This window comes from Ictalurus punctatus, chromosome 11 (assembly GCF_001660625.3).
Source record: "Ictalurus punctatus breed USDA103 chromosome 11, Coco_2.0, whole genome shotgun sequence".
Classification (NCBI taxonomy): Eukaryota; Metazoa; Chordata; class Actinopteri; order Siluriformes; family Ictaluridae; genus Ictalurus; species Ictalurus punctatus.
This window is the reverse complement of record NC_030426.2, coordinates 8,863,708-8,891,262: the sequence shown is the minus strand read 5'-3', so window position 1 is coordinate 8,891,262 and position 27,555 is coordinate 8,863,708. Positions and strand designations below refer to the sequence as shown.

At 40.7% G+C, this 27,555-nt stretch overlaps 1 protein-coding gene across 1 annotated transcript in view; it reads left to right on the top strand.

Annotated features, from left to right (window-relative positions):
* kcnb1 (potassium voltage-gated channel, Shab-related subfamily, member 1) overlaps nt 1-27,294 on the top strand; it is a 36,990-nt gene extending 9,696 nt beyond the window's left edge. The window contains exon 2 of the mRNA XM_017480376.3: nt 19,860-27,294. Coding sequence (XP_017335865.1) covers nt 19,860-21,773 — 1,914 coding nt within the window. The 3' untranslated portion in view covers nt 21,774-27,294. The remainder of the gene's footprint in view (nt 1-19,859) is intronic.
* Nucleotides 27,295-27,555: the final 261 nt, after the last annotated feature.

Genomic DNA, 27,555 nt, shown 5'->3' with positions numbered 1-27,555 from the left:
ACACACAGAGAGAGAGAAGAGGTTTTTGCAATGGCTCTTTTGAAAAGAAAAAAACTGCATTAACCAAAAAATGAAAAAATGGCTCTTTGGTGAAAAAAGGTTCCCGATCCCTGGTCTACAGGCTATGAGTAACAACTTTTATAAAGATAGAACATTTTTATGGTGAATATTTATTATTTATATATATTATTTTGTAACACCTCAGTCCATGAACAGTTCCTCCCTCCACCAGAGGGAGCCATCACCTGAGTTTAGTGCCACTTCCTGTTTATAGCATTATAAGCCATGTGCCTCATGCAACACATTGCGAAGTATTGCCAGTGATATCTGCCTTACCAAGCCTTTTCCATTGCCATGTTTTTTCTTGTGCATCGACCTTTTTGCCACTTTATTGGAATTTTCCCTTTTGTCTATCGATTGGATTTGTCTTTCGCAACAGATTAAGGAAGTTTTTGAATACCCTGCAGGGAGAAGAGACGTTTCTGTGCAGTTGATATATTTATGCCAAGTGAAATTATGTGCAGCTGATTATACGGTACAATTTCGTATGTTAGCAGCTCAGAGCATTTGGAACGATATCTCTCTCAAATCAGTGTTCTATGAAGGATTAAATCCCACCCTGCAAACTGAGCTGGTATGTAAAAATGACTCTGTCCTCGTACATTACCTTGGCCATTAAAATCGATAATCTCATGTGCAATCAGCCACGCTCCAGTTCACTCCACTACTGCCTCGTCTCCTGTTACATCATCAATCGAATCAGATGACCTCATGCAAATTGGACGTATGAGGGTGCCCGAGGAGGAATGCCAGTGCAGACAAGATGAGGGGTGATGCTTTTTTTGTGGCCAACCTGGACATCGTTGTAGCACCTGCTCAGATAAACCCAGCCCACAGATATGCTACCCAAGTATTTAAAGGATGGAACTATTGTGAGAGGCTGATGTTCTATGGTGAAGACAGGCATAGTGAGTGGGGGGACAGACTTCCACTGACATATCACCTCAGTTTTGGTAGTGTTGACTCACAAGCCTAGTCTGCTGTAGGCCTTCATGGCCATGGCAAGGATGGTTTGTAGTTCCTCTGGGGTGTGAGCCACAAGCACGCAATCATCAGCATACTGCAACTCAAGGACCTGCACTAGCCTGAAGTCCACAGAGATTCCACTACTGCTTTCCAGCTTGTCATGAAGAAGCTTTGTGACACATAGGAGGAAGAGCACCGATGACAACACATACCCTTGTCTTACTCCAGTGCATACATTAAAAGCCACCAAGTCCTGTCCCCTATGGTCATACGGGCCACCATCCCGTCATAGAACTGTGACAGGATGTTCACAAATTTTCCTGAACAGCCAAATTTGAACAGGGTGTCTCAGAGCAGCTCTCGATTCAGTGTCGAAAGCTTTGGCGAGATCAACACATGTTATGAAAAGGTCCTGATATTGTTCATGCACTTTTCTTGTAGCTGTCTTAAAGTGAAAATCATGTACACAGTGCTCCGGTTCTTCCTGTAACCACACTGTGACTGTGGCAACAGATGTTCTGTTAGGTTCTCCACCAGCCTGCATAGCATGGCCAGGACATTGCCTGCAACAGATAGCAGTGGTATTCCTCGACTGTTGCCACAGATGGATTTGTCACTCTTGTTTTTTTTAAAGCTTGACAATGTTCGCATCCCTCCACTGTTGAGGGATATTCTCCGGGTCCCGGACCTGCAGGGTGTATTGGTAGATCATCCTGGTACACAAGTAACCAACATATTTGAGGACCTCTGCTGGGATAGCATCACTGCTGGGGGACTTATTATTTTTCAAGGAATTGATGGTTGCTAACACCTCTTGAAAGGTAGGTGGGTGGTCAAGGACTTGAATGGGTGGTCGATTAGGCAGCTCCTCCAGGATGGAGCAATCAGTTGGTGAGTGTTGGTTTGCTCTTACACCGTGGTCAGAGGTGGAGACCTATGCAAAGAAGTTTTTAGAGTGCTACAGGGGGTGCACAGTCCCCAGTAGCACTATCTTCACCGTGATGAGATAAATCCCAGTGGCAAGGGGGAAACCCAGGATGACCAGTCCCCATCATGTCTGCAGGAGGCTGCCAGAGCTCCAGTCTGTAGAAGGACCTCCTAATCTGTGCTGCCAACACATTGCTTTGCTCTCCGGGTGTTCTCCCCTACGCTTTGTCTTAATAGACTTACCCACAAGGCAGCAGGGCAGTGGCTGGTCATAGACAACCTCTGGTGACCACTGCAGCTCTGAGATCCCCCACCAACGTTAGCCTGGAGCTGCAAAGCACCCAGTTACCAGTTACTCTTAATGAAGGAGAGGCTATATACTGGCAGGGGGATACTTATGCACAAGGCTGCTTCCCTGTTCACCACAAGGGCTCATAAATTGTCATGTTCAGTGGTGGAGAATTACAGTCCTCATGCAGTGTTTGCACAAATCTTAAATATACTTGAAGGGTGACTGGAGAATGAGGGGTATGCGATGAAATAGTATATGTTATGCATATTTTTTTTATAGATATTTTGAGTATGATGGCAGGGTGACCTGCAGGGTGCAATTATACATGTAAAAAATGAAATCATAGCAGCAACACAGTCAAGTAGTACCAGCCAAATGTAATTGTGTTGCAATAGAAATAAACGGTTCCTATGTATTAGACTACCAATGGAAAAAAGACTGACTGTATGGAAAAAAGGTTGCATGACTGAGTCCATGACTGAGTTGCAGGTAGCCATTATATTTTCATTCAGAACTAGTGGAGTTTTTCGACAGAGCACATGGGTGTGCAATGAAGCAACATTCAGTTTGTAAATTCTAGCAAAGGTATATGATGAACTCGATATTGCAAAAAATTACATTTTACTTAGTGCCACCCAGGAGGCAGCCATAGGAGGTAATGCTTCAGTTGGTATTTAATGGAGGAAGGCACCTCTTGACCTTTATTGAAGTATGCTTGCACAATCACTTCCTTTATCCTAAGCTCTAAGAAAAGTTATGGCTAATTTATGTGCTCTCAGCAGTAAACCATCAATAGGTTCCCTGTGCATAGACGACACTGCCACATACACGTTTAGGGTAGACCCAGAAAGGAATACTTCTAGTTGACCCTGCAAAAATCTCAAAAACTTTGTTCACTGTGCAAAATAAGGGGTTCATGTCCAGTGTTTCTCATATAATGAGAATTTTTTCACTTGCCTGCATAATGTATTTATAGCATGTGCACTCAAGAGTGGCTGAACCCTTTTTGCACATTCCTGGTCACTCCTGAAGACTTGACCTATCATTTTATGGTGTGTATGTGGTCTACTATTCCTTGCATCTGGGCCCACATGTCTAGTGTGATTGGCTCATCAGTAATATTAACAGTTGGAACAGTGGTCTGTTCAGAAAGAATGGTGTCACAAGTCGAGGTTGAGCCAGAAGCAGGTGCAGATAATGACATTTATTGAAGGAAACCTACTAAGAAACGAATACACTGACAACTTGGAAACACACTGTGGCATGAAACGAACACTGAGACATAAACAACATGAATCTAAGACTACTTGGCAGAATACTGTGGCAAAACTAAACATAAACTAACAAGATCAAGAAACATGGAACACAGGGGTCTAAAACAACGAAAGACAAGCACATAGTGCAGACCAGGACTATATATACACACACACACGAGTGCTCATTAACCAAAACATGAATCAGGTGCAGGTGGTCATGTGACAACTAGAGCAGTGCAGTGGCTGATGGGAAGTGGAGTCCAGAGTTTCCCGATACATGACAGAACCCTCCCCCAAGGGCGCTACTCCCGGAGCGCCCAAAATTATACGTCCTCCATCTGGTGGTCCTGGCCCCCTGGAGAAATTGTCCCCCGCAAAACCAGGAGGCCTGGCGGCTTCTACAATGGCACAGGGAGGCTGAGATATTTCCTCGGCAGAGCATGAAAGCGGGGCGACGTCCCCAGCTGAACTGGAAGGCCGAGCGACGTCCCCAGCTGAACAGGCGGGCCGAGCGACGACCTCAGCTGAACGGGGAGTCTGAGTGACGACCTCAGCTGAACAGGAAAGCGGGGCGATGTCCTAGGCAGAGCATGAAAGCGGGGCGACATCCTCCACTGGACAGGAGAGGGGAGCGAGGTTCTCCGCGAGGCCAGGGAGAGGAGCGAGGTTCGATGTCCTCCGTGGAGCAGGAAGGGGGAGCGATGTCCTCCGTGGAGCAGGAAGGGGGAGCGATGTCCTCCGTGGAGCAGGAAGGGGGAGCGATGTCCTCCGTGGAGCAGGAAGGGGGAGCGATGTCCTCCGTGGAGCAGGAAGGGGGAGCGATGTCCTCCGTGGAGCAGGAAGGGGGAGCGATGTCCTCCGTGGAGCAGGAAGGGGGAGCGACACACAGAGAAGCGAAGAAAAGGAGCGACGTCTTTAGTGGAACATGGAGGCGGAGCAACATCCTCAGCGGAGCAGGAAGGCGGAGCGACGACCTCGGCCGAGCAGGAAGGCGGAGCGACGTCCTCGGCCGAGCAGGAAAGAAGAGCGATGACCTCGGCCGAGCAGGGACACAGAGCACTGTACTCGGCCGAGCAGGGAAACAGGGCGACGTCCTCGTCGGAACATCAAAGCGGAGCGACGTCCCCAGCTGAACTGGAAGGCAGAGCAAAGTCTCCTGTAAGGCCAGGGAGAGGAGCGTGGGTCTCCGTGCGGCCAGGGAGAGGAGCGTGGGTCTCCTCGAAGCAGAAGAGGGGAACGCTATCTGCCATGGAGCAGGGAGGCTGAGCGACGTCCTCGGCCGAGCAGGAAAGAAGAGCGATGACCTCGGCCGAGCAGGGAAACAGAGCACTGTACGCGGCCGAGCAGGGAAACAGGGCGACGTCCTCGTCGGAACATCAAAGCGGAGCGACGTCCCCAGCTGAACTGGAAGGCAGAGCAAAGTCCCCTGTAAGGCCAGGGAGAGGAGCGTGGGTCTCCGTGCGGCCAGGGAGAGGAGCGTGGGTCTCCTCGAAGCAGAAGAGGGGAACGCTATCTGCCATGGAGCAGGGAGGCTGAGCGACGTCCACAGCTGAACAGGGAGGCTGAGCGACGTCCACAGCTGAACAGGGAGGCTGAGCGACGTCCACAGCTGAACAGGGAGGCTGAGCGACGTCCACAGCTGAACAGGGAGGCTGAGCGACGTCCACAGCTGAACAGGGAGGCTGAGCGACGTCCACAGCTGAACAGGGAGGCTGAGCGACGTCCACAGCTGAACAGGGAGGCTGAGCGACGTCCACAGCTGAACAGGGAGGCTGAGCGACGTCCACAGCTGAACAGGGAGGCTGAGCGACGTCCACAGCTGAACAGGGAGGCTGAGCGACGTCCACAGCTGAACAGGGAGGCTGAGCGACGTCCACAGCTGAACAGGGAGGCTGAGCGACGTCCACAGCTGAACAGGGAGGCTGAGCGACGTCCACAGCTGAACAGGGAGGCTGAGCGACGTCCACAGCTGAACAGGGGGGCTGAGCGACGACCTCAGCTGAGCAGGCGGGCTGAGCGACGACCTCAGCTGAGCAGGCGGGCTGAGCGACGACCTCAGCTGAACGGGCAGGCTGAACGAGAGCCATAATAGGGGAGGGAGGGTGGGAGATGGTATTAGCCCCGACCACAAACTCCCCCTTGTACCTGGCGACCTGCTGCTTTCGTAGCGCAGCTTGGTAATCTTCCGACTGTTGGCGTAACGTGGCAAGTACTCCACTAACATTGGTGGCATCCTGACACCCCAGTTATCCATCCTGGCGATCTGCTGCTTCTGATTGTAGGTCTTTCGTTCTGTCACGATTCGAGGTTGAGCCAGAAGCAGGTGCAGATAATGACATTTATTGAAGGAAACCTACTAAGAAACGAATACACTATGACAACTTGGAAACACACTGTGGCATGAAACAACCCTGAGACATAAACAACATGAATCTAAGACTACTTGGCAGAATACTGTGGCAAAACTAAACATAAACTAACAAGATCGAGAAACATGGAACACAGGGGTCTAAGACAACGAAAGACAAGCACATAGTGCAGACCAGGACTATATATACACATGAGTGCTCATTAACCAAAACATGAATCAGGTGCAGGTGGTCATGTGACAACTAGAGCAGTGCAGTGGCTGATGGGAAGTGGAGTCCAGAGTTTCCCGATACGTGACAAATGGGGTAATTAACATACTGGTTACATAGTCTGTTGGATCATCCACAACAGCAGTAGTGGCAGAAATCTGTACTATAGATTTGGGCAATTATGCACCAATGCATCCTGGCCTGAAGCATTTGTCTCTGCCCTGTCTATGGAATCACATCAGAGAGTGAGTCTGTTAACAAACAGATCAACTTCTGCTCTTCTATAGGTATTTTGAACTTTGCTTGCTATTTGTTATCCCTTGGTGGTTGATGTAAAACACTAACATGGAGCTCATTTACATCAATATGTATCAATCCCTTTATGGGTACCTGAATTTTTTACAGAACATGCTTTTGTGATATTGCTAACAGGCACGGAATATTCAGCTGACATTGAAACAATATGTGGCACAGAATACCCAGTTTCATCATGAGAGTTGTAAATAATAACATCTAATGTGTAAGTATAGGCGATGTGTGGCCATTCAGAATTTCATGACTGCATCCAACCATCTATCCATTTTCTGTACTGCTTATGCTACACAGGGTCACAGGCAGAGTTGGGTGTAAAGCGTTACTGTAATCTAATTACTTTTTCTGGTAACACAGTATTGTACTGCATTACATGTTAAATTTATGTAATTTGATTACAGTTAGTGATGTCAGTAAAATTACATTACTTGCGTTACAGATTTATTGTTAAGAAAACAATATTAAGTAAAATGCATTTTTTAAAATAAATCACGTTTTGGCACGAAAATTTTTTCTTTAGCCCCGAATAATTCTTCACTTGGAGCCGGCTGTCACTACGTAACTGAATGTCAGAGGACAACCTGAGATTTTACATCTTCAGTGAACAGAGGCGAGACCAATCAGACAGGGTTTACAGGAAAATACATGGAAACACTTGTGTCTTATTGGCTGACAGTCTCTCAATTCTGCCAAACGCTAGCTCTCACAGTCAAAGTGAGGAAAATTGGATATATGCCAAAATTTTTTTTTTTTTTTTTTTTTTTTTTTTAACCAGTAAAGGGGTTGACACTGAAACAATAACATCCTCTGATGCTGAGCAGGAAAACAAGGTGTGTAAATGTCTATGAGTTCCAGTATATGTGAACATGATATGAGCAGAGCATAAGGAAAGATAATGTACTTTGCATGGCACTGTAGGAGCTAGTAGTAGCATGATAGCTTAGTTGTGCCTCCCCTTGGTTAACTAGTTAGAAAAGTTTTATATTTTATCAGTCTGGTAGTCTGATCATGTCATACATTGACGCGCGCTAAAATTACTGAAAGAACTATGAGTTTCACTTTGCAGTGTATTTTTGTAGGTTTGAAAGTAATGTGAAAGTAGAATAATTAGTAATCTGATTACTTTTTACATGCAGTAATCAGTAATATAATCAAATGACAATTTTAGTAATTGTTGTAGTAGTTGTAATAGTAGTAGTAGTAGTAATCTGGTAGTAATTAATAATCTGTAGTGGATTACTTTTTTGAGCAATTTACTCAACACTGCCCATTGTAGGCACTTTCTGTGGTGGACATGGGTCAGCATTGGGACTCTGAACAGTCTGCAGCTACGCAGCCCCATACACAGCAATCTGTGATGCAGTGTGCGTTCTGACACCTTTCTATCACAGCATAAACTTTTTCAGCAATTTGTGCTGCAGTTGCTGTTCTGTGGGATGGGACCAGATGGGCTAGACTTCGCTCCCCATTTGCATCAGTGAGCCTTGGGTGCCCATGACCCTATCGCTGGTTCACTGGTTGTCCTTTCATGGACCACTTTTGGTAGGTACTGATCACTGGATACTGGGAACACCTCACCTGTCGTTTTGAAGACGCTCTGACCCAGTTGTCTAGCCATCACAATTTGGTCTTTGGCAAAATCGCTCATATTATTAAGCTTGGCCATTTTTCCCCTGCTACACATCAACTTTGATAACTGACTGTTCACTTGCTACCCAACATTTCCCAACCCTTAACAGGTGCTACTGTAATGAGATAATAAATGTTATTCACTTCGCCTGTCTGGTGGTTTTAATGTTATGGCTGATTAGTGTATATATTTTACTTATCACCTCTGATTGGGCTATTGTTCTTTGTCTCAAAAAATAGTTATTATTTATTATTTATTGTAAATTAATTCAAACATAATTATTAATTACACTAATTTTATTAATCTTATTTATTTTATTATACATGTCTATAATATACACTGTCCTGAAAAAGCTAACCAATGTCTTCAGGATTACTAGAAAATTACAGGCAGGTAAGTTGGGAGGCTGTAGCTAAACTTTGCAGATCTGAAGAACCTGTTGCCAGTCTTCACTGTTGTCAATATCAAATGTAGTAGCATCTTAGTCCTTATTGACAATAAGCTATTGTATGTCAATCATAAAAATAATTACTGTAAAATACGTTTTTTTTATTATTATTATTATTATAAACAGTGGAATCTCAAGCTCAATTTTTTTTTTTTTTTTACAGAAGAATGCTACTTTGAACGGTGAAAATTTCAGGTTTGTATCTGGTCCCCCACCAGCAATATTCAACCCAAAATTGAGGGGATTTTTTTTTTAAATAGCAATGTCTTGCTTACATAAAAAAGAGAAGTTTCAAACCTGAAATATTCTGCATGCACACTATACTTACCTAGGTACTCCCTAAAATTTAACACTGAGACTCGAACCCTTTCCATTGTATGTAAATGGACCCTAAAAATGGAAGTGTGAGCAATCTTGAGCATTACATTTTGACTTAAGTGTGCAATTTTTAATTATTACCTTGTAATGTACTCTAGAGCGGTATTTATTCCAAGGAGCAAGGACTATCCTGAGCCAAGAAATTGAAGTTTCTGTAAACAGCTGTATAGCCAAGGTTTTTTCTTTGTGCCATGACACAAAGATGGCCGTCGTAGTTAAACCAAGTAAAATTAAAAATAAATTGGTGGTTTTGCAATGCCAATACATAGATAAAATCACTGAAAAATTTTTTGGGAAAAATGTATTATTGGACCACTTGAGATGGAATGACCTGTGGGCAATCGCATCTTGCTGTACTTCTTCTAGTTTCCACAGTGCTGCGCTATTCTTCCCTCCCCTCTTTCTCTTTCATTCATGTCACCACTAAGTAAAAAAAATTTGGGTTTTTTTTCTTTGAAAGAATAAATAATAAAATGATTTTTTTTAAAGGGACAAAATATTTGGGCAGACATCAGTTTACTGTACCTGGGCAGAGTACAGTACTGTGTGTAGGGAAACACTGCACATATATTTTATAATCTTTTGATCATACATTCAACATAAATTCTGACAAGCTTTGGAAGTGCATAGAGTATATGTATGAATGCCTTGTGAGTACTTGCACATTTAATCGCAACAAACCCATTCACCTCCACCATTGACATCCAAATCATGTTTCCACGGTGAACTACAATGGTTTCCATGGTGATTGCTTGTGGGGAATTTAGAGTAAAGTGTGGCCAAAAATTCAAATGCAGTAGACTTCTTGCTGTTAAATAATATATTTCATGAATAAAGTAAAAATACCATTTAAAATGCACTCTATTTGCAAGAAAAAAAAGGAAAATGATAGTGAAGATAGCTATTCTTACAGACGCTGCTGGGTCAGAAGTAGTACACAACTGCATCTCAAGGTCATGTTCAATGAATTGTTATTTAATGAATAAAACAGAGCCAATAAAGCAGGAGTGGATTTAATGGTTAAAACCTTAAACTATATTATTATAAACCAGAGGAAAGTACAAGTATGTCTACAATTAAAAGTGTTTTCATATAATAGTGTTTTATCCTGCAATACCAATTTGTTGCTGAAGTCTACCACTCTTTGTGGGTATTTTCATAGTCACACTTTCCTGTTGAAATGACTAGAGGCTCTGTCTGCAAAGATTTATATTCCATCAGCCATTTAAACATTCTGCTTTTCCCACTCTCTTTACTTTTGCATTAATATATTCTTTCTCTGAATGTGGCACAATTACTGATGATTATTTAATTTTACTAAGCAGTATGTTGAGGGAGGCAACGCTTCAGTTCAAGTTTCAATTATTAGACATGACCTGAATAACAGCAAGCTATTTAGAAGGAATCTTTCCAAAGAGCAACTCAGAAAATGCATGACCTGAATTTTACCAAGGGTCATTTCAACCACAGTTGGATTTTATGCATTGTGTGCAGAGGGAGTCATGGAGGTACTGTACAGTGGGTAGTTTTGCTTCCTCACAACTCCAGGGTTTAATCTTGCACAGTTTCACAGGATTTCTCCAATGCCCACTTCCCCTATCTCCTCCAAATATAATCACTCTGACTCACTGCCATTCTAATTAGGCTCGTCTGGTCTTTATTTGGATTCTGTGATTTACAGTCTTTATATTCAAATGCTCATTGCTACAGTAAGTCTTGTTTGCATTATCTGCCTAGACTACTAAGCCCTTGTTACTCATGTTCTGGTCTGCAGTGTATGATGTTGGTCATGCTTTGATTTTATGGTTTTTGTTCTATGGTTTGCCCCTTTTGCTTCATTGTTTGATAGCGTTTGTCCAATATTCAGCATCCCAGTTTCTGTGAAACTGTGCCCACTATAACCTAAATTTCTGTACCTTACAGGCTGACAGGAAAAAAAAAAAGTTCTGGTCTTCTGCTCTTCTAGCCCATCCACCTCAAGGAACAATGTATTCTGAAATGCTTTTATACTCACCGTGGTTGTAAACAGTGGTTATTTGAGTTTTTGTAGACGTTATGTCAACTCAAACCACTCTGGCTATTCTTCTGTGACCTCTCTAATCAACAATCAACAAAACTTTCACTCAGTCCATTATGTGTAAACTCTAGAGACTGTTCTGAAAATCCCAGGAGATCAGTAGTTATGTTGCTGCCAGGCACCAACAACCATACCACAATTAAAGCATTTATGTCTAACTATTGAAGTGGCCAATGAATACATATACTGTATGGCCAAAGGTATGTGGACACTTAACCACTAAACTTCATTTGTGCTTATTGAACTTCCCATTCAAGATTTAGTCCCCTTTTACTACTATAACAGCCTGCGCATCTTCTGGGAAGGTTTTCCACTAGATTTTGGAGTGCAGTTGTGGGGATTTTCCCATTTATCCACAAGAGCATTAGTGAGGTCAGGTTCTGATGTCAGGCGAGGAGGCCTGGTATGCAGTTGGCATTCCAATTCATCCCAAAGGTGTTCAGCAGGGTTGAGGTCAGGCTATGTGCAGACCACATGAGTTTTCCAATCCAAACTTGGCAAACGATGTATTTCTGGGCCTTTTTGTGCACAGGGGCACTGTCATGCTGGAACGGGTTGGGGCCCACTCTCAGGAACAATGGGCAGGAATACACCCTGGATGGGTAGCAAGTCCATCGCAAAGCATTGTGCACACTGACATTCACACACTCATTTAAACATTCACCTTGGGGCAATTTGGAGAAGCAAATTCTCAATAAAACCAGTTATCATTTATTATCAAGCACATTAAAATATGTTCAAACGCATAGCCTTGATGAGGTAATTAAGCCTAATGCCACCAGAGTTATGCTTTCAGTCTCATATTTGGAAGAAAACAGCAAATTTGAGTGAACACAACAGGAGGGTTTTATTATGGCCCTGTTTTGAAAATCTGTTACTCTACATTTACTCAAGACATTATCAAGGTATGAAGACATACTATTATATTGCCACACCTGTAAGTGTGCATGAATAATGATAACACATGAATAAGTCTAAGAAGAAATCTTTTACATTTATTGTATGTTATTGTGGACTGTTACAGTACAAATAAATTTGAATTATTTCAGGGTATTATGTTTACACCACTCATGCTTATATTGCCTACACCTTTTGTTTGTAGTGGTTTTGTCCTGGTTCTTCAGCAATGTCCTCATCGTCACACTCACCCTCGCTCACAACGCGCGCACACACACACACACACACACACACACACACACACACACACATACACACACACACACACCCTTCCATCTCTGCAATGCTAAAAAGCCTGTCGTCAGCGTCTCCATAGCAACAGTGTCGTATGCTTGGACGCACAGCTGTCTCTACCAAGATTAGCATGTGTGTATGTAGGGTTGGGATGATATGTATGTCTTAAATACTATTTATGTTGCTGGTCCGTGTGTGTTTGTGTGTGTGTGTTCTTTCTGATTAGAGTCTGTTGGCATGAATGAGGCATATTTCTGTCACCAACATCTCTGCACACTTCAACATATATACATGAATACAAACTATATGTTGGTACTGAACCACCTGTCTCTCAGCATGCATAATTAATTAATTAGTTGCATTAAAAATTATAGCAATGTAAGGTCCTCACAAAGATAAGGATGAAAAAGTGTGTGCGTACCTAGAAAAGATACTTTTCTAGACTACTGTTGTCCCCTCGGCTGTACTATAAATAGCTCTGTAACTGTCTGGGTGGGTTTAAATATAGACACTAAGACAGGATTCTCCCCCAGAACTCAGCGACATGAATAATATATGAGACAATGTGGCTATGCCAAAGACCAGTCATTTAGGTCAGCTGCCTGTATGTGTGTGTGTGCGCGCAGTGCACAGCTGCATTTTGGTTCATGTCTCAGGGGCTTCTAAAACATAGCTGAAAAAGAAAAAAGCAAGAAAGGGCAAGAAGACAAGAGAACAGGAATGTAATGTTCAAGTCATTCACGGAGTTGTGTGAAAACTTGAATGTATTGACCTTCACAAGATTTTTGTATTAGCATGATTATTTATGTATGTCTCCATGCATTCCCATCCAGCAACAACTCATGAAAAGACGTTGAAAAGACAATTTTGCCAGACATCTCAACAATGTTGAGATTTGGTTGAAAGGTGAAAAGATGTCTATAAAAAGATGTCCCTCAAAGTCTAAATTTGTTTGAAAAGTTAAATGTGAAAAGATGTCTTTTTCAAGCTGTTTTTACACACCGCTCTGCCACAGATCCTCGAGGAATTTCAGTCCATGGAAAGAAAACACTGGCAGATCTAGGATTTTTTATTTAAAGCAGGGGCCACAATGCGGCTACACTTTACAAAGAGGGGCCAAGTATAGTGTTCAAGGAATGTGCAGTTCTTGACTTAATGAGTTTTACATACATTTGACCTCTTTCCTTTGCTGCTGGCTCTAGCTTTTTGACATAGTATACCTTCTTAACTGTTCATTAAAGCCCTTAAGTTCAAGCACTTTCTGGACTTTCTGGATCAAAACTTGTCCTAGGGGAGCAGAATAATTCCTTGATGGCTGGACAGAGCCAACTGCTCTTCAGTGGGAAATGTCTGGAAAGAAGCAACTGAAAATAGCACCAGGGTCAGTGCCCCTACAGTTTCATAAACCCACTGTCATCAAGACATGCAGTAACTATCTAAATGTTGATCCAAAGCATATGATTTAGATTATATTCATTACAGTTGAAGTATGAAAACAGTAGCATACTATCAGTTCCTACTGGGCCAGAAGAACTGGATCTGGTTCTGAAGATGGTGGATCACGATCCCCTTCAATAACCTACTGGCTGTCTTCAACTGAACCTGCGCCACCGAAGTTTGCAGCTGAAACACAAATAAATGTTATAAAAATCCATGTACATTTTCACATAAAATGGCTGGCAAAATTCATGTGTGAAATTTTTAAGAAAAGCCTAAATACTTCAACCATATATTGAAAACATGAAAATGCACTGCACAGCATAAGAGCCATTAGACCTCATCACTATAGGGGACAAGAATTAACGACAAGAAATATTTTCTTTTCATATCTCATCCATCATTGTTTTAAATTGTACACCTGAATGTCACATACATAATATACAGTATTTTCACCTGTTGTCCTTAACTTGTTGTGCCTCAGTTTTGTTAAAGCAGTGAAAAGGGCTGGGAGCTGCAGTGTTCTTTGCTGCTTCCTGCAGATTTATTCTCCCTCATTCTCTTTCTCTCCACCTTCTTCTCAAACTGACTGCTGTCATTGTCAGCGACAGGCAGCTTGGGCTTCTTTTTGGTCAGAAACCACAGAATGTCTTTTTCATTCTTTCTCTTCATGATTTCTACGTCTGACAAACATTTTAGTTAACACAAAAATTCTAATTCTAAAAATTATTTTCACTGATTAATGTTATGCTGCATTTCATTCAAGTCAGAACTCCATGTCAACGTGTCCATGCACTTCCCAGCACTTCTCCATGCACTCCGTGCTCTCCCCCCAACCTCCGAACCCCCACGAGATGCTGTAGCAGACATCCCACTGTGCTAAAAACTAATTTCCCTGCCCCAAATCCCATCTCTCCCAACCACCAGCACCCAAAAAGCTGCTCCGCCCAATCGCCATCAACCCCCAACTCAACCACCCTCTTCCCACTCCCCCACCCACTCCCACAAAACATCATCACACCACCAAACCAACAGCACTCCCTAAGCTGCACCCCATCATTACCCAATACTCCACTCAACCCCCTAGAAACCATATCTCACCCAACCACCTGCACTCCCCAAGCAGCCCCCACCCCCCTTCTTCCACAGAAACTTCATCTCACCAACCCACCTGTGCCCACCTACCTGCAAAACTGAACCGTCTGTCTGAGAAAAGTACAGGGAAAATGTAGTCTTTCAAGTTAATCTCTATGGATTTATGAATGATATCTGCTAGCATTATTAAGTTATATTATAATAATATATAATATTATTCATTTATTACCAATTAGTATCAAACTATGAACCCTCCTCGCTTCATAATGAATTTTGTCAATCTGTAAATGGTCTGCATTCATATAATGCTTTTTAACCTTAGTGGTTCTACAAAGCACTTTACACTGTTTCTCATTCACCCATTCAGACACATATGAAAGGCATTAGCTTGCCATTGTGAGCAACTTGAGTTACAGTATGTTGCCCAAGGACACTTTGGTATGTGGATACATGTGGGCCAGGAATCAAACGGCCAACCTTACGATTAGTGGACAGCCTGCTCTACCACCTGAGCCACAGCCACCCTTTTGAGAGGTGCTAATAGGATTGATGGCGGCAAGCTGCTCCCAGATGTGATCACAGTGTAAAAGCATGAGAGTCATTTTGATCCCTTAGTGGTCTTGAAGGTGAGAACTGAAGTAAAAAAAAAATGTGAGGATATCATTCAAACAGACAGCTGCTATTCAAGCACAATCTTCACAGTTCTGCTCTCTAAACATCAAGGAGTGCAGCTCTAAAGAAAAAGGACAAACAATATTGGGATACAGAGGACTAGAGGGATGAGAGACTTTGAAAGGAAAGAAATCTCCATGAACTAAGCAGCCCTTCCATGCTTAGGCTTCATGTTGAGTATAGATATGGTTGCTATGGAGACATATCTGCAGCAAGGTCAGAGGAAGAGTTCTTAGGGAAAGGCTTAGAATGGCCACAGGTGCGGCTAAGTCTTTTCAGCATGTACTCACAAACACACATACAGTCATGTGAAAAAATAAGTACACCTCATGGAAATTGTTCGCTTTTTTGACATATTTGGATAAGCAAACATTTAATCCTCTTTGAAACAGTGAATATTAATAAAGTTGATATTTAATAGTAATTAATTACTAAAACCACAAGGAAAATGAGATTTTTCAATCATTTATTCAACAGAAATATCAATAGATCTGATATACTTCTGTGGAAAAAGTAAGTACACTCTTGGCCTCAGAAGCTAGTATTGTCCCCTTTAGCAGAAATAACTTGTAGATGTTTTGCATAATTGTCCACCAGGCTTGCTGCAATTTTTGACTGCTCTTCCATGCAATATTCTTTCAGTTGCAAGATGTTTGAGGGTTTTCTTGCATGTACTGCATGTTTCAAATCTCCCCACAACATTTCAATAGGACTGAAATCTGGGCTTTGACTCGGCCATTCTATAACCCTCCGTTTCTTCTTTTTGAGCCATTCCGTGATGGATTTGCTAGTGTGCTTAGGATCAGTATCCTGTTGAAAGGTCCACTTTCAGTTCAACTTCAACTTTCAAACTGCCTTTGGTCTGCGCCAAACATTCTGCTGTTACTGTGGCCAGACAACTCTAACATTAATCCAAATGGCCTGGTCTTTTCCTATATGCTCAATGGCAAACTGTAGTCTTGCAAAGATTTTTCATGCACACTTCCAATACCAACAGCTGTAAGACTTACTAGCAGATCCTGTGATTAAATTTTGGAGACTTCTTTTTGCATCAGATGCTCTTAGGCTGAATTTGCTGCGTTGGCCAGTCCTGGACAGATTGGCAGTAGTTTGAAATCTGCACCATTTCTAGATTATTTTCTTTACAGTGGAATGATGTATTTCAAATAATTTGGAGATCTTTTTAAACCCCTTGTGAGACTCACAGGCATCCACAACTTTTATTCTGAAGGAATTATAGAACTCTTTAGAGCTTGGCATGATGACATCACACACCTCAATAACAAAGGGAACACCAGACACTAGATATGAGAGGGGTATAAATAAGACAGGTTACACCTGCACTCCCTAAGCAGGTTCTAATCACTGGCACCCAATCTTTAACACCTGATTTGAATTTGATTTGAAGGTGTGATAAATGTCGGCGTGTACTTACTTTGTGTCTGATCCGGTTTTTTATCGTTAATTTAAATTGTGCACATTACTACAAAATGTCAATTTTATGTGTCATTTGATTGAGTTGATCACCTTTATTAATAGTTTCAAATGTTTGCTTGTCCAAATATGTAATAAATAAATAAATAAATTAATTAATTAATAAATAGCCAATCATTTCCATGGGGTGTACTTATTTTTTCACATGACTGCATGTTTGTTTTACTATACTATTTTTGTCACACACACACACACACACACACACACACACACACACACACACACACACACATATGCACACACTCCTATGCCAACTATGCACAAGAATCCATCTGAATTCATGCACACACTGAAAAATGTTGGTTGATATTAACCAATTAAGATTTAAGGACCATTTATTACTGCATACAAAATTATATACTGTGTATCAATAATCAGCTGTAATTGCATTGTTTTGGAAAACAGACAAAATAAGTTACATGAAGCGAGTAAAGGGAATGTTTATATGACTAATACATTACTATAAAAGAGACAGAATAAAAATGTTAAAACAAAGGAAGTAGACAGTGAAACAGAGGTAAACAGTTAGGCTTATAATTCACATCTGCCATGGTTTCATGGCAACAGTGCTCTCCTTCTCTTATTGGTGGTGAAGGGCTAGCAGGTGAATGGCATCTTGGATGAACCACTTCCTTCTCAGTGTGTTAAGAACATTTTCATATAAGCATGTTTGTGTTTAGGCAAGGGTGGGGGAACTATGAACAGGGGGCATTATAATAGTTTTTCAAGTTAAATGAGGGTCCTCTTGCTCTGGTTACATATAATTATTACCTACAGAACCTCGGATATGTGCCTGTGCCCCTCTTTATGATTGTGTACCCAGTTCTTCAGCAGCTCAGTCACATGGAATAAGCAAAATCATATTTTCAAACATATTTCTTGCTGTCCTACAGCATTACTAAAACCTGATAAAGATAATTAGTACAGGGACCATTCTTTGAGGGTCTGATCTACAATGTTAAGGACAGAGCAGTCCTGCTGTGTCCTTGTGCAAGATGCAGACAGTTTAAGGATTAGACCAGTCCTCGGGCTACTACAACATCACAGGCAGCATTTTCCACAGCTTTACCACCCTGCCCACTGCACCATCACAACACCCAGCATCATAGTGAAACATTCTACACACAGTTCTTCTGTAGTCTGTTGTTTTATTTCATGACAAACTGTATTAAGGTACAATGTATATAGAAAATACAGACAGTAACTGATCTTCCTTTACTTCTTCTATACAAAGAAATATGTATATAATATACTGAATATATATTTTTCTGAATGAAATTAGCCTTGTTTTTTTGTTTGTTTTTAAGATAGTTTTTTTTTTATATATATATATATATTTGTTTTCTGGGGGAAACATTATTGTATTATCAATTAATTATGATTAACCAATTTTCAGTAATGAATACATGTGTATGACTGATTGAACAATTTATGTTTTTGAAAGAGAAGATAAGCAGTGCTGTTACTGATATAAATTACAGTTTGTCTTTTTATTCTACCAATATTACTTTACTTATCAATCTAATGATCTAAAATTAGAGACCCAAATACACAGTATATTCTAGAATGTATGTGTACCTTCCTGACATTGGGGTCCTGTGATAATTCACTTAAAGTCTATGTAATAAAACTGATACATTCCTTGGTTGAAGGAAAACTTAGGTCCACTGCATTTGACAAAAAAACTGTGGCACTCTGACAGGTTATGCTGTTGTCCACACCAAGAGGGGTCTCCCTTCTGAACTACTGTCTGTTATGGCTTGGTTATGTTATAAGTTCTATAATAATTTAAAGATAACCCCCCAAAGTGTTTATACTTTGATCTTTCCCAGTTCTCAGCAGATTAACCAGGTTTAGACAGCAATCTTGTGATTTTATATATATATATATATATATATATATATATATATATATATATATATATATATATATATATTTGTGTGTGTGTGTGTGTGTGTGTGTCAGGAGTTGGTATATTGCAAAAATATACACTCACCGTCCCCATTAATGTGCAGTTCTCCAATCAGCCAATCATGTGGGATCAGCACAGTGCATCAAATCATGCATATACAAGTCGAGAGCTTCAATTAATGTTCACATCAATCAGCAGAATGGGGTAAAAGTGTCATCTCTGTGACTTTATCCGTGGCATGGTTGTTGGTACCAGCCGGGCTGGTTTGAATATTTCAGAAGCTGCTGATCTCCTGGAATTTTCATGCACAACAATCTCTAGAGTTTACACAGAATGGTGCAAAAAACAACAAACATCCTGTGTGCAGAGGGTCTGCAAGCTGAAACACCTTGTTGATAAGAGAGATTAGAGGAGACCAGGTGATTTTTTTCTAATCTTCAGCTGTCAGTTTGGATGATCTGTGACCTGGATAGCCTCAGATTCCTGTTCTTGACTGACATGAGTGGAACCCAACGTGGTCTTCTACTGTTGTAGCCCATCCACTTCAAGGTTCGATGTTTTCTGCATGCTGAGATGCCTTTCTGCTCACGGTGGTTGTAAAGAGTGACTATTTGAGTTACTATAGCCTTCCTGGCAGCTCAAAACAATCTGGACATCTTCCTCTGATCTCTCTGATCAATAACACATTTTCACCCACAGAACTGTCACTCACTAAATGTTTTTTTGTTTTTCACACTGTTGTGTAAGAATATCTCAGGAGATCTGCAGTTTCTGAAATACTCAAATCAGCCCATCTGGTACCAACAACCCTGCCATGGTTAAAGTCACAGAGATCACATTTTTCCCCATTCTTATGTCTGATGTGAACATTAACTGAAACTCTTGACCTGAATCTGCGTGATTTTATGCACTGATTGGCTGATAGTATAGGATAATTGCATAAATGAGCAGGTGTTCCTATTAAAGTGGACAGTGAGTGTGTTCCATCCGGTTGACAGAGAACTGTTCACTGATCTAAACAAACAAACAAAAAAAAAAACACAATTATATACACACTTTAGGAATTGTAGAAGAACAATAACCCTCAAATGCTTTTTTCTCTAATTGTCTTTTCTGATATTTCTAATCTACAGATATTGGCCATCATCTCCATATTGTTCATTGTGCTGTCTACCATTGCTCTGTCTCTCAACACCCTTCCAGAACTGCAAGGCATAGATGAGTTTGGCCAGAGCACAGACAACCCTCAACTGGCCCATGTCGAGGCAGTCTGCATTGCCTGGTTTACCATGGAATATCTCCTTCGCTTTCTTTCTGCACCTAATAAATGGAAGTTTTTCAAAGGTCCACTTAATGTCATTGACCTGTTGGCTATCCTTCCATACTATGTTACCATCTTCCTCACAGAGTCCAACAAAAGTGTACTGCAGTTCCAGAATGTGCGGCGAGTGGTGCAGATCTTTCGGATTATGCGAATTTTGCGAATCCTGAAATTAGCTCGTCACTCTACTGGGCTACAGTCACTGGGCTTCACGTTACGACGCAGTTACAATGAACTTGGCCTGCTAATTCTCTTTTTAGCAATGGGCATCATGATCTTCTCAAGTTTGGTCTTCTTTGCTGAAAAGGATGAAGATGACACAAAGTTCAAGAGCATACCTGCCTCCTTTTGGTGGGCTACTATTACCATGACCACTGTGGGATATGGGGACATTTATCCAAAGACATTGTTAGGCAAGATAGTTGGCGGTCTCTGCTGCATTGCTGGAGTGCTGGTCATTGCACTCCCTATCCCTATCATTGTAAACAACTTCTCTGAGTTCTATAAGGAGCAGAAGAGGCAAGAGAAAGCCATCAAGAGACGTGAGGCTTTAGAACGAGCCAAGCGCAATGGCAGCATAGTGTCTATGAATGTTAGGGATGCTTTTTCCCGTGGTACAGAGCTTCTTGATATGGTGGTGATGGAGAAGGGCGAGAAGCTTCAAGACAACCATCTCTCACCTAGTCGCTGGAAATGGTCATCCAAGAGAGCTGCGTCTGACACCAGCTCCAATCGCTCATTCAATCAAGAACAGGGCTCCCCAAACAAGGCGAGGGCCTCTAGCCCTCAGAGGCTGAATCCACAGAAATTAGAGGAAGTGTACAACCAGATGTCCAAGACTCAGTCACAACCCAACCTTAACACCAAAGACAGGTGTTCATCACGAGCAGGTAGCAGAAGGGATGAGATTGAGCTAGGTACCTTGCCAGGTCATGGAGTTGGTCCATTTGGAGGTCATGAAGGAGTGGTGGATATGAAAAGTCTGTCCAGCATTGACAGCTACATCAGCTGTGCCACAGACTTTCAAGAAAATGCACGATTCCCTTACAGTCTCGCAGTGGGCTTGTCTCTCCCAGAAAGTTCTTGTTTTTCACACAGTTCTGGATTATCAGGACGGGTCAGTGCTAATCCAAACCTTCAGACCACCATTGAACATGAACCCATGCTTACTCCACCATGTTCTGCTGCAAAGCCTCCTGACATAGAGAGTTCACATCATGGTGGAAACCATCTGAAAACACGTTCTCTTAGAGTGAATCATCACAGTTATGGGGATTCATGTCCAGTTGGTGGTCTTTTATTAGACAACTCTGCTCCTTCAGATCGCTCCCTGATCAGCCCAGAAGTATCTATCTACACTACAGCTAGCAGCAGGACTCCACCGCAGACACCAGAGGGAGTTGCACTCACACCTACTGTTTTCACATTTCATGATGCCTCTATCAACAGGTACATTGATGCTGATACAGATGATGAAGAACATCTCAGAGAAAGCAGTCCATCAGACCGTCTGCTCGGAAGTCTGTGCACCAAGCCTCACCTAAATATTGCCTATCAGAGGGGCACCAACCACCTGGAAGCTGCACAGAGGCTGTTGGGTCAGAACTGTCGATTCCCATTGGGAAACAATCCAAGTGTAAATCATGATAATAATTTGGCATTACATGCTTTACATAGATATAGAGGGGACAAAGGACGCTCCAACACCTTTGATGAAAGCCTCTGAGACATTTGAGGGCATTTAGTGACTACAGAGAAATAAAGAGCATGGAGGTAGGCAAAGGCAATAGAGATAGTAAACCTGAATGCTCATTGCAGTGTCCACAGAGGTACCACAGCCCATATTTCTTCCTGTCTCACCCAATATTTTGTATGTTTGCTGTATTGGTGTTAGGTAGCCTGCACTGGCATGCCCCAAGGTAAACGGAAACAAATGTGACTGTTGTCAGAATCTGACATAATTAATTTTGTGCAGTCAGGTTGGAATGGAAAATTCAACACTAAACAGACAGAACAAGTCTGTAAAGTACAGACAGGGACAGTCGTTCACTGCCGAAGTCATCTAGCCATTGTCCAGAGCCCACTTTCAAGATAAGGCTTTAGATAAAGTTAAAGTTATAGCCTGTTTATGAGTGCAACCCAATCCCTATCCTTATCCCTGGTAAGAAACTAGCCGTACTTAATTGCAGGTCTGAATGTCTACAATGCCTGAGTGTGTGAATGGGTTTGAGATGTCCTTATAGTAATATGTGATGATTTACATTTCTGCACACACTCTCAAAGTTGTACACATACAGTGTAACTGATTTATTTTTATATAGACATGAACATTGTAGAAATCTAGAAATTGCACCATTCTATTGTGTTGGGCCAGTCAGTTGTGTAACAACCACAAAGGACATTTACACTGTGGGGATGCAAGCTTGTTAAGTCATAGTTATTTTTTTATTATTATTATTATTATTCATCAATGTCTTATTTTATTTAGCATATCAGAGTTTTTATAAACAAGACTGGCAAAAAGTAGCATTTTCAGTCATTATCAGTGCTACTATGCCAAAATCCTGGGTCAACCTGCTGAAAGAATTCTGGTCAAATTAACATATTATCTTTTATGTTTTCCCATTGTCTAATAGAAACCAATACGTAGTATGAAACCTACTTCAACGTACACTATATGGCAAAAAGTATGTGGACACCTGACCATCACACCCATATGTGAGCTTTCCACAAACTGTTGCCACAAAGTTTGAAGCAAACAATTGTCTAATGCCTTTGTATGCTGTAGCATTACGTATCCCCTTTACTGAAACTATGGAGGCTAGCTTAAACCTGTTCCAGCATAACAGTGCCCCTGTGCACAAAACAAGGTCCGTAAATACATGTTGAACTTGAGTGGTCTGAACCGAGCCTTGACCTCAAACCCACTGAACACTATTGGGATGATTTTGAATGCTGACTGCGAACCAGGTCTCCTCGATTGATATCAGTGCCTGACCTTGTGGCTGAATGGCCACAAATCTCCACAGACACACTCAAAAATCTAGCAGAAAAAGCCTGAGAAGAAGAGTGGAGATTATTATAACAGCAAAGAGGGGACTACATCTGGAATAGGATGTTCAAAAAGCGCATGTAGGTGTGATGCTCAGGTGTCCACATACTTATGGATTTATGGCCATACTAATGATTGCAGTGTGTACTGTGACCATATGGTGTATTTGTCGTAACACATTGCTACAATCAAAGTAACTATTACAGAGTGGTCACATTGCAAACATAGCATAAACATAAAAATTGAGGTACATGGATTCATAAAATATCTCCACCCAATTCACTATTTCTGTCACACCTGTGTGCACAAATATACATGGCCATGCAGAAGGGATTCTCAGGTATGTATAACATGTTTTAGTAATAGAAACAAGCAGTTGATAGGGTAACCACAAGCCACTGTCAGTGTGTAATCAGACTTTGGAGATTTGGTAGTTCATGTAAAACCCAAGCTCTCACAAAAATTATGAAGGAAAAGGAAGAACTATAGGGATTTGGCATCTCTGTTACTTTGTTTACACACATACTACCATCTCTGTTTCAGCAGTTCAGGCAATATGAATGTGACAAATTAGAAGAAACACCAACATACTGTAAATTGTATTAGTAAGGTGTTGAAGGTTCACATTGGCATAGATTCTACAAGTGTCTTGAACTGTACTGGAGGGATGAACACTAAAAATATTCCCACAATTGGTGTTTTGATGGTGGTGGTGAAGAGAACTATCTAAGCTATCAGTCCAAAATCTCCCATAGGTGTTCAATTGAGTTGAGATATGATTTGCATTATTTTGATCTTTTTCAAACCATTCAGCAACCCCTCATTTTCTGTTGATTTAATTTTGCAGTGACACAAACTATACCAGCAAAATGCCCCTACAACATATAAGATCTGCTGGTTTCCCTTAATTTGTCGCCTACCAGTACTTCAGTTACATTATTGTTTGTATTACAGTTTGTTTGTTTGATTGTTTCTTTGACTGATAATGAAATCATTTCTGTTTAATGTTTCTATTGAATGCTTAAATGGAAATAGCCTCTTATGTAGTCCATGATTATTGGCAGAGAATTCTTATATGATGACATTGATTTGAATTCTGAAGTGGATCTTTTACAGCTGTTTTAAAATGTTGCCTGGAAAGCATTTCAGACTTTTGTCAGACATTGTATATAAATATTTTCAGTGTGAAAATATTTTTCAACCAAGTTAGTGAGCCAGACTAGCAGATGGATGTAGCGTACACAATTTCAACTCAGACAGCAGTTCCAGAGAAACAGTTAACTGAATGTTATAGCGCCCCCATTAAGATGCCAGTGTCAAAATTGATACACTACCTCAAGTTCATGTACCATACATGTACATCATGTAATTTGGTGTAAATAAGCTGAAGTGTTGTGGAGATGTGCCCTCACTTCCTGTTTGGTCTTTGCTGTCATATTCATAGGCCTGTCAAACCAGGCCAGGCAAACCATTTTGACAATGCATTATCCTTTAAATAAAATGTCTGATGGTTTGAGAAAATTTTCATGATGAAAAGCTAAAGAAAATCGTTTTGCACCTTATGCTAATTAGCTCAATATCTAAAGGGCAGAGCTAAAAGATCCAAACTGTAATCATGTTTGTTTGTCTGAAATTACAGTGCCCATCACTAATATTGGCACCCTTGCTAAATATGAGCAAAGGTGGCTGTGAAAAATTGTCTTTATTGTTTACACTTTTTATTGTTTTTTGTTTTCACTCTTTTGTTAAAAAACTTCACAAAAATACTCTACTCTCATGGATATCAAACAACTGAAAATGCAACACAGGTTTATATAATAGAAAAAACTTTGTTATATATAGGTGTAAAACAATTATTGGCACTCTTTTAGTCAATACTTTGTGCTATCTCCCTTTGCCAAGATAACAGCTCTGCGTCTTCTCCTGTAATGCCTGATGAGGTTGGAGAATACATGGCAAGGGATCTGAGACCGTTCCTCCATACAGAATCTTTCCAGATCCTTCAAATTTAGAGGTTCACGCTGGTGGACTCTGCTCTTCAGTTCACCCTGATGGTTTTCTATGGGTTTCTAAGTCAGGGAACTGGGATGGCCATGGCAGGGTCTTGATTTTGTGGTCAGTAAACCATTTTTGTGTTGATTTTGATGTATGTTTTGGATCATTGTCCTGCTGGAAGATCCGACCACGGCCCATTTTAAGCTTTCTGTCAGAGGCAGTCAGGTTTTCATTTAATATCTGTTGATATTTGAGTCCATGATGGCATGTATCCTAACAAAATTTCCAGGTCCTCTGGGAGAAAAACGACACCAAAACATTAAAGAGCCACCACCATATTTAACAGTGGGCATGAGATACTTTTCCATATCACTACCTCTCTGTGTGCACCAAAACCACCTCTGGTGTTTATTGCCAAAAAGCTCTATTTTGGTTTCATCTGACCATAAAACCCGATCCCATTTGAAGTTCCAGTAGTGTCTGGCAAACTGAAGACTCTTGAGTTTGTTTTTGGATGAGAGTAGAGGATTTTTTCTTGAAACCCTTCCAAACTTGTGGTGATGTAGGTGACTTCAGATTGTAGTTTTGGAGACTTTCTGACACCAAGACGCAACTAACTTCTGCAATTCTCCAGCAGTGATTCTTGGAGATTTTTTGGCCATCGAAACATCCTCTTCACAGTGCGTTGAGACAATATAGACACACGTCCACTTCCAGGTTGATTCATAACATTTCCAGTTGACTGTAACTTCTTAATTATTTCCCTGAAATGTGCATTTTCAATGCTTGTGCTATTTTCTTATAGCCACTTCCCATTTTGTGAAGCTCAACAACCTTTTGCCGCACATCACAGCTATATTCCTTGGTCTTACCCATTGTTATGAATGACTAAGGGAATTTGGCTATGTGTTACCTCATATTTACACCCCTGTGAAAAAGGAAGTCATGTTTGAACAATTTCCTGTTCCTAGTCACCCAGGTGTACTAAAAAATGTAAAATATCAATGGGAATATACTTCAAATATATTTTTTCATATGAATTACCAAGAATTGTTGCACACCTATATTTTACAAAGATTTTTTTTGATAAACCTGTGTTGTGTTTGCAATTGTCTGAAATCAATGAGTAGGGAGTATTTTTGTGTTTTATTTTTAACAAAAGATCGAAAAGGTTAAACAATAAAGACCATTTTTCACAGCCTTCTTTGTAATTTCTTTGTATTTATCAAGGGTGTCAATATTAGTGGAGGGCACTGTATAAAAACGTATAAATAGTCCCTGATAATGTTTCTAATAATTATAGTTATAATAATTATAGTCCATAATTATTGGCAGAGCATTATTTTATTATGACGTGTTATATTTGAATTCTGAAGTGGATCTTTTACAGCTGTTTTTAATATTCCTAAAAAAAAGTAATAAAAAAAAAACCAACAACAACATTTCAGCCTTTGGTCAGACACTGTATATAAATATTTTCAGTGTGAAAATGTTTGAGGTAACAGTCAGAAAACAGTGATGACAATCAAAACATTTTAAAGGTAAAATAAAATCAGATAAAACATTCATCTCTTTCATGGGTCAAACTGTGATAAAAAAATTTTTTTTAAGTTTATCCATTGTTTTCAGTTCACAGTTATTTGAAAAATTCTGAGATTTAGAATTGAATTATTTTCCCCTTACTATTACTTTATATGAAAAGGCTCATGGAGGCAGTATTTGTGAGCTGTGTTTCAGGTTTCAACCATGAGAACAATCACATGACCATTTTTTTTTTTTAATCCACTCTTATAATGGATAAAAAAAAAAAGTAATGTGGGCTAATCAAAACAGATGTTAATTTGAGTATGCATTTGATCATTGTAAAAGACAAAAAAAATTGCATAATTTAATTTCCAGGGAATTTACAAAAACAAAAGAGAGAATTGTTTACACCCCCAGTCCCATAAAATCCTTTATGGTGTTGTTTGTAGGTCTAAAGGCTGTGTGTTTTGTAAACTTTCTACCTGTCAACTTTCTATGCTGTTGTTTCTGTACGTGTTATGTCATTTGAAGCATGTTGTACTTCTGGAGTTCTATCTTGTTCTATATGTGATAATACTTTGTCTGGTAAAGAAATAGGAAATTATGTCAAAATGTCCTGTTCTCTTTAAGTTTCTTTTCAGTAAAAATACCCTCCCCATTTTGACTGGCTGAACATTGAATAAAATACAAAATCAAATGCGTTTTTGATTGCTTATTTCAAATATTGTCTGAAGAATGACAAAGAAATGTCTGACTACTGAGATTACTATTGGTCATTCACACTTTCAGCAATCACTTTAGTTCTGGTTAGGTTCACAATGGATCTGAAGTCGATCCCAGGAACACTGAGCGTTTTGCAGGAGAATTCTCCACATATTTGACAGCAGTCCGTTGCGGAGCGTAATTTATCTTAGTCACATGTACCTTCTGGCAAGCT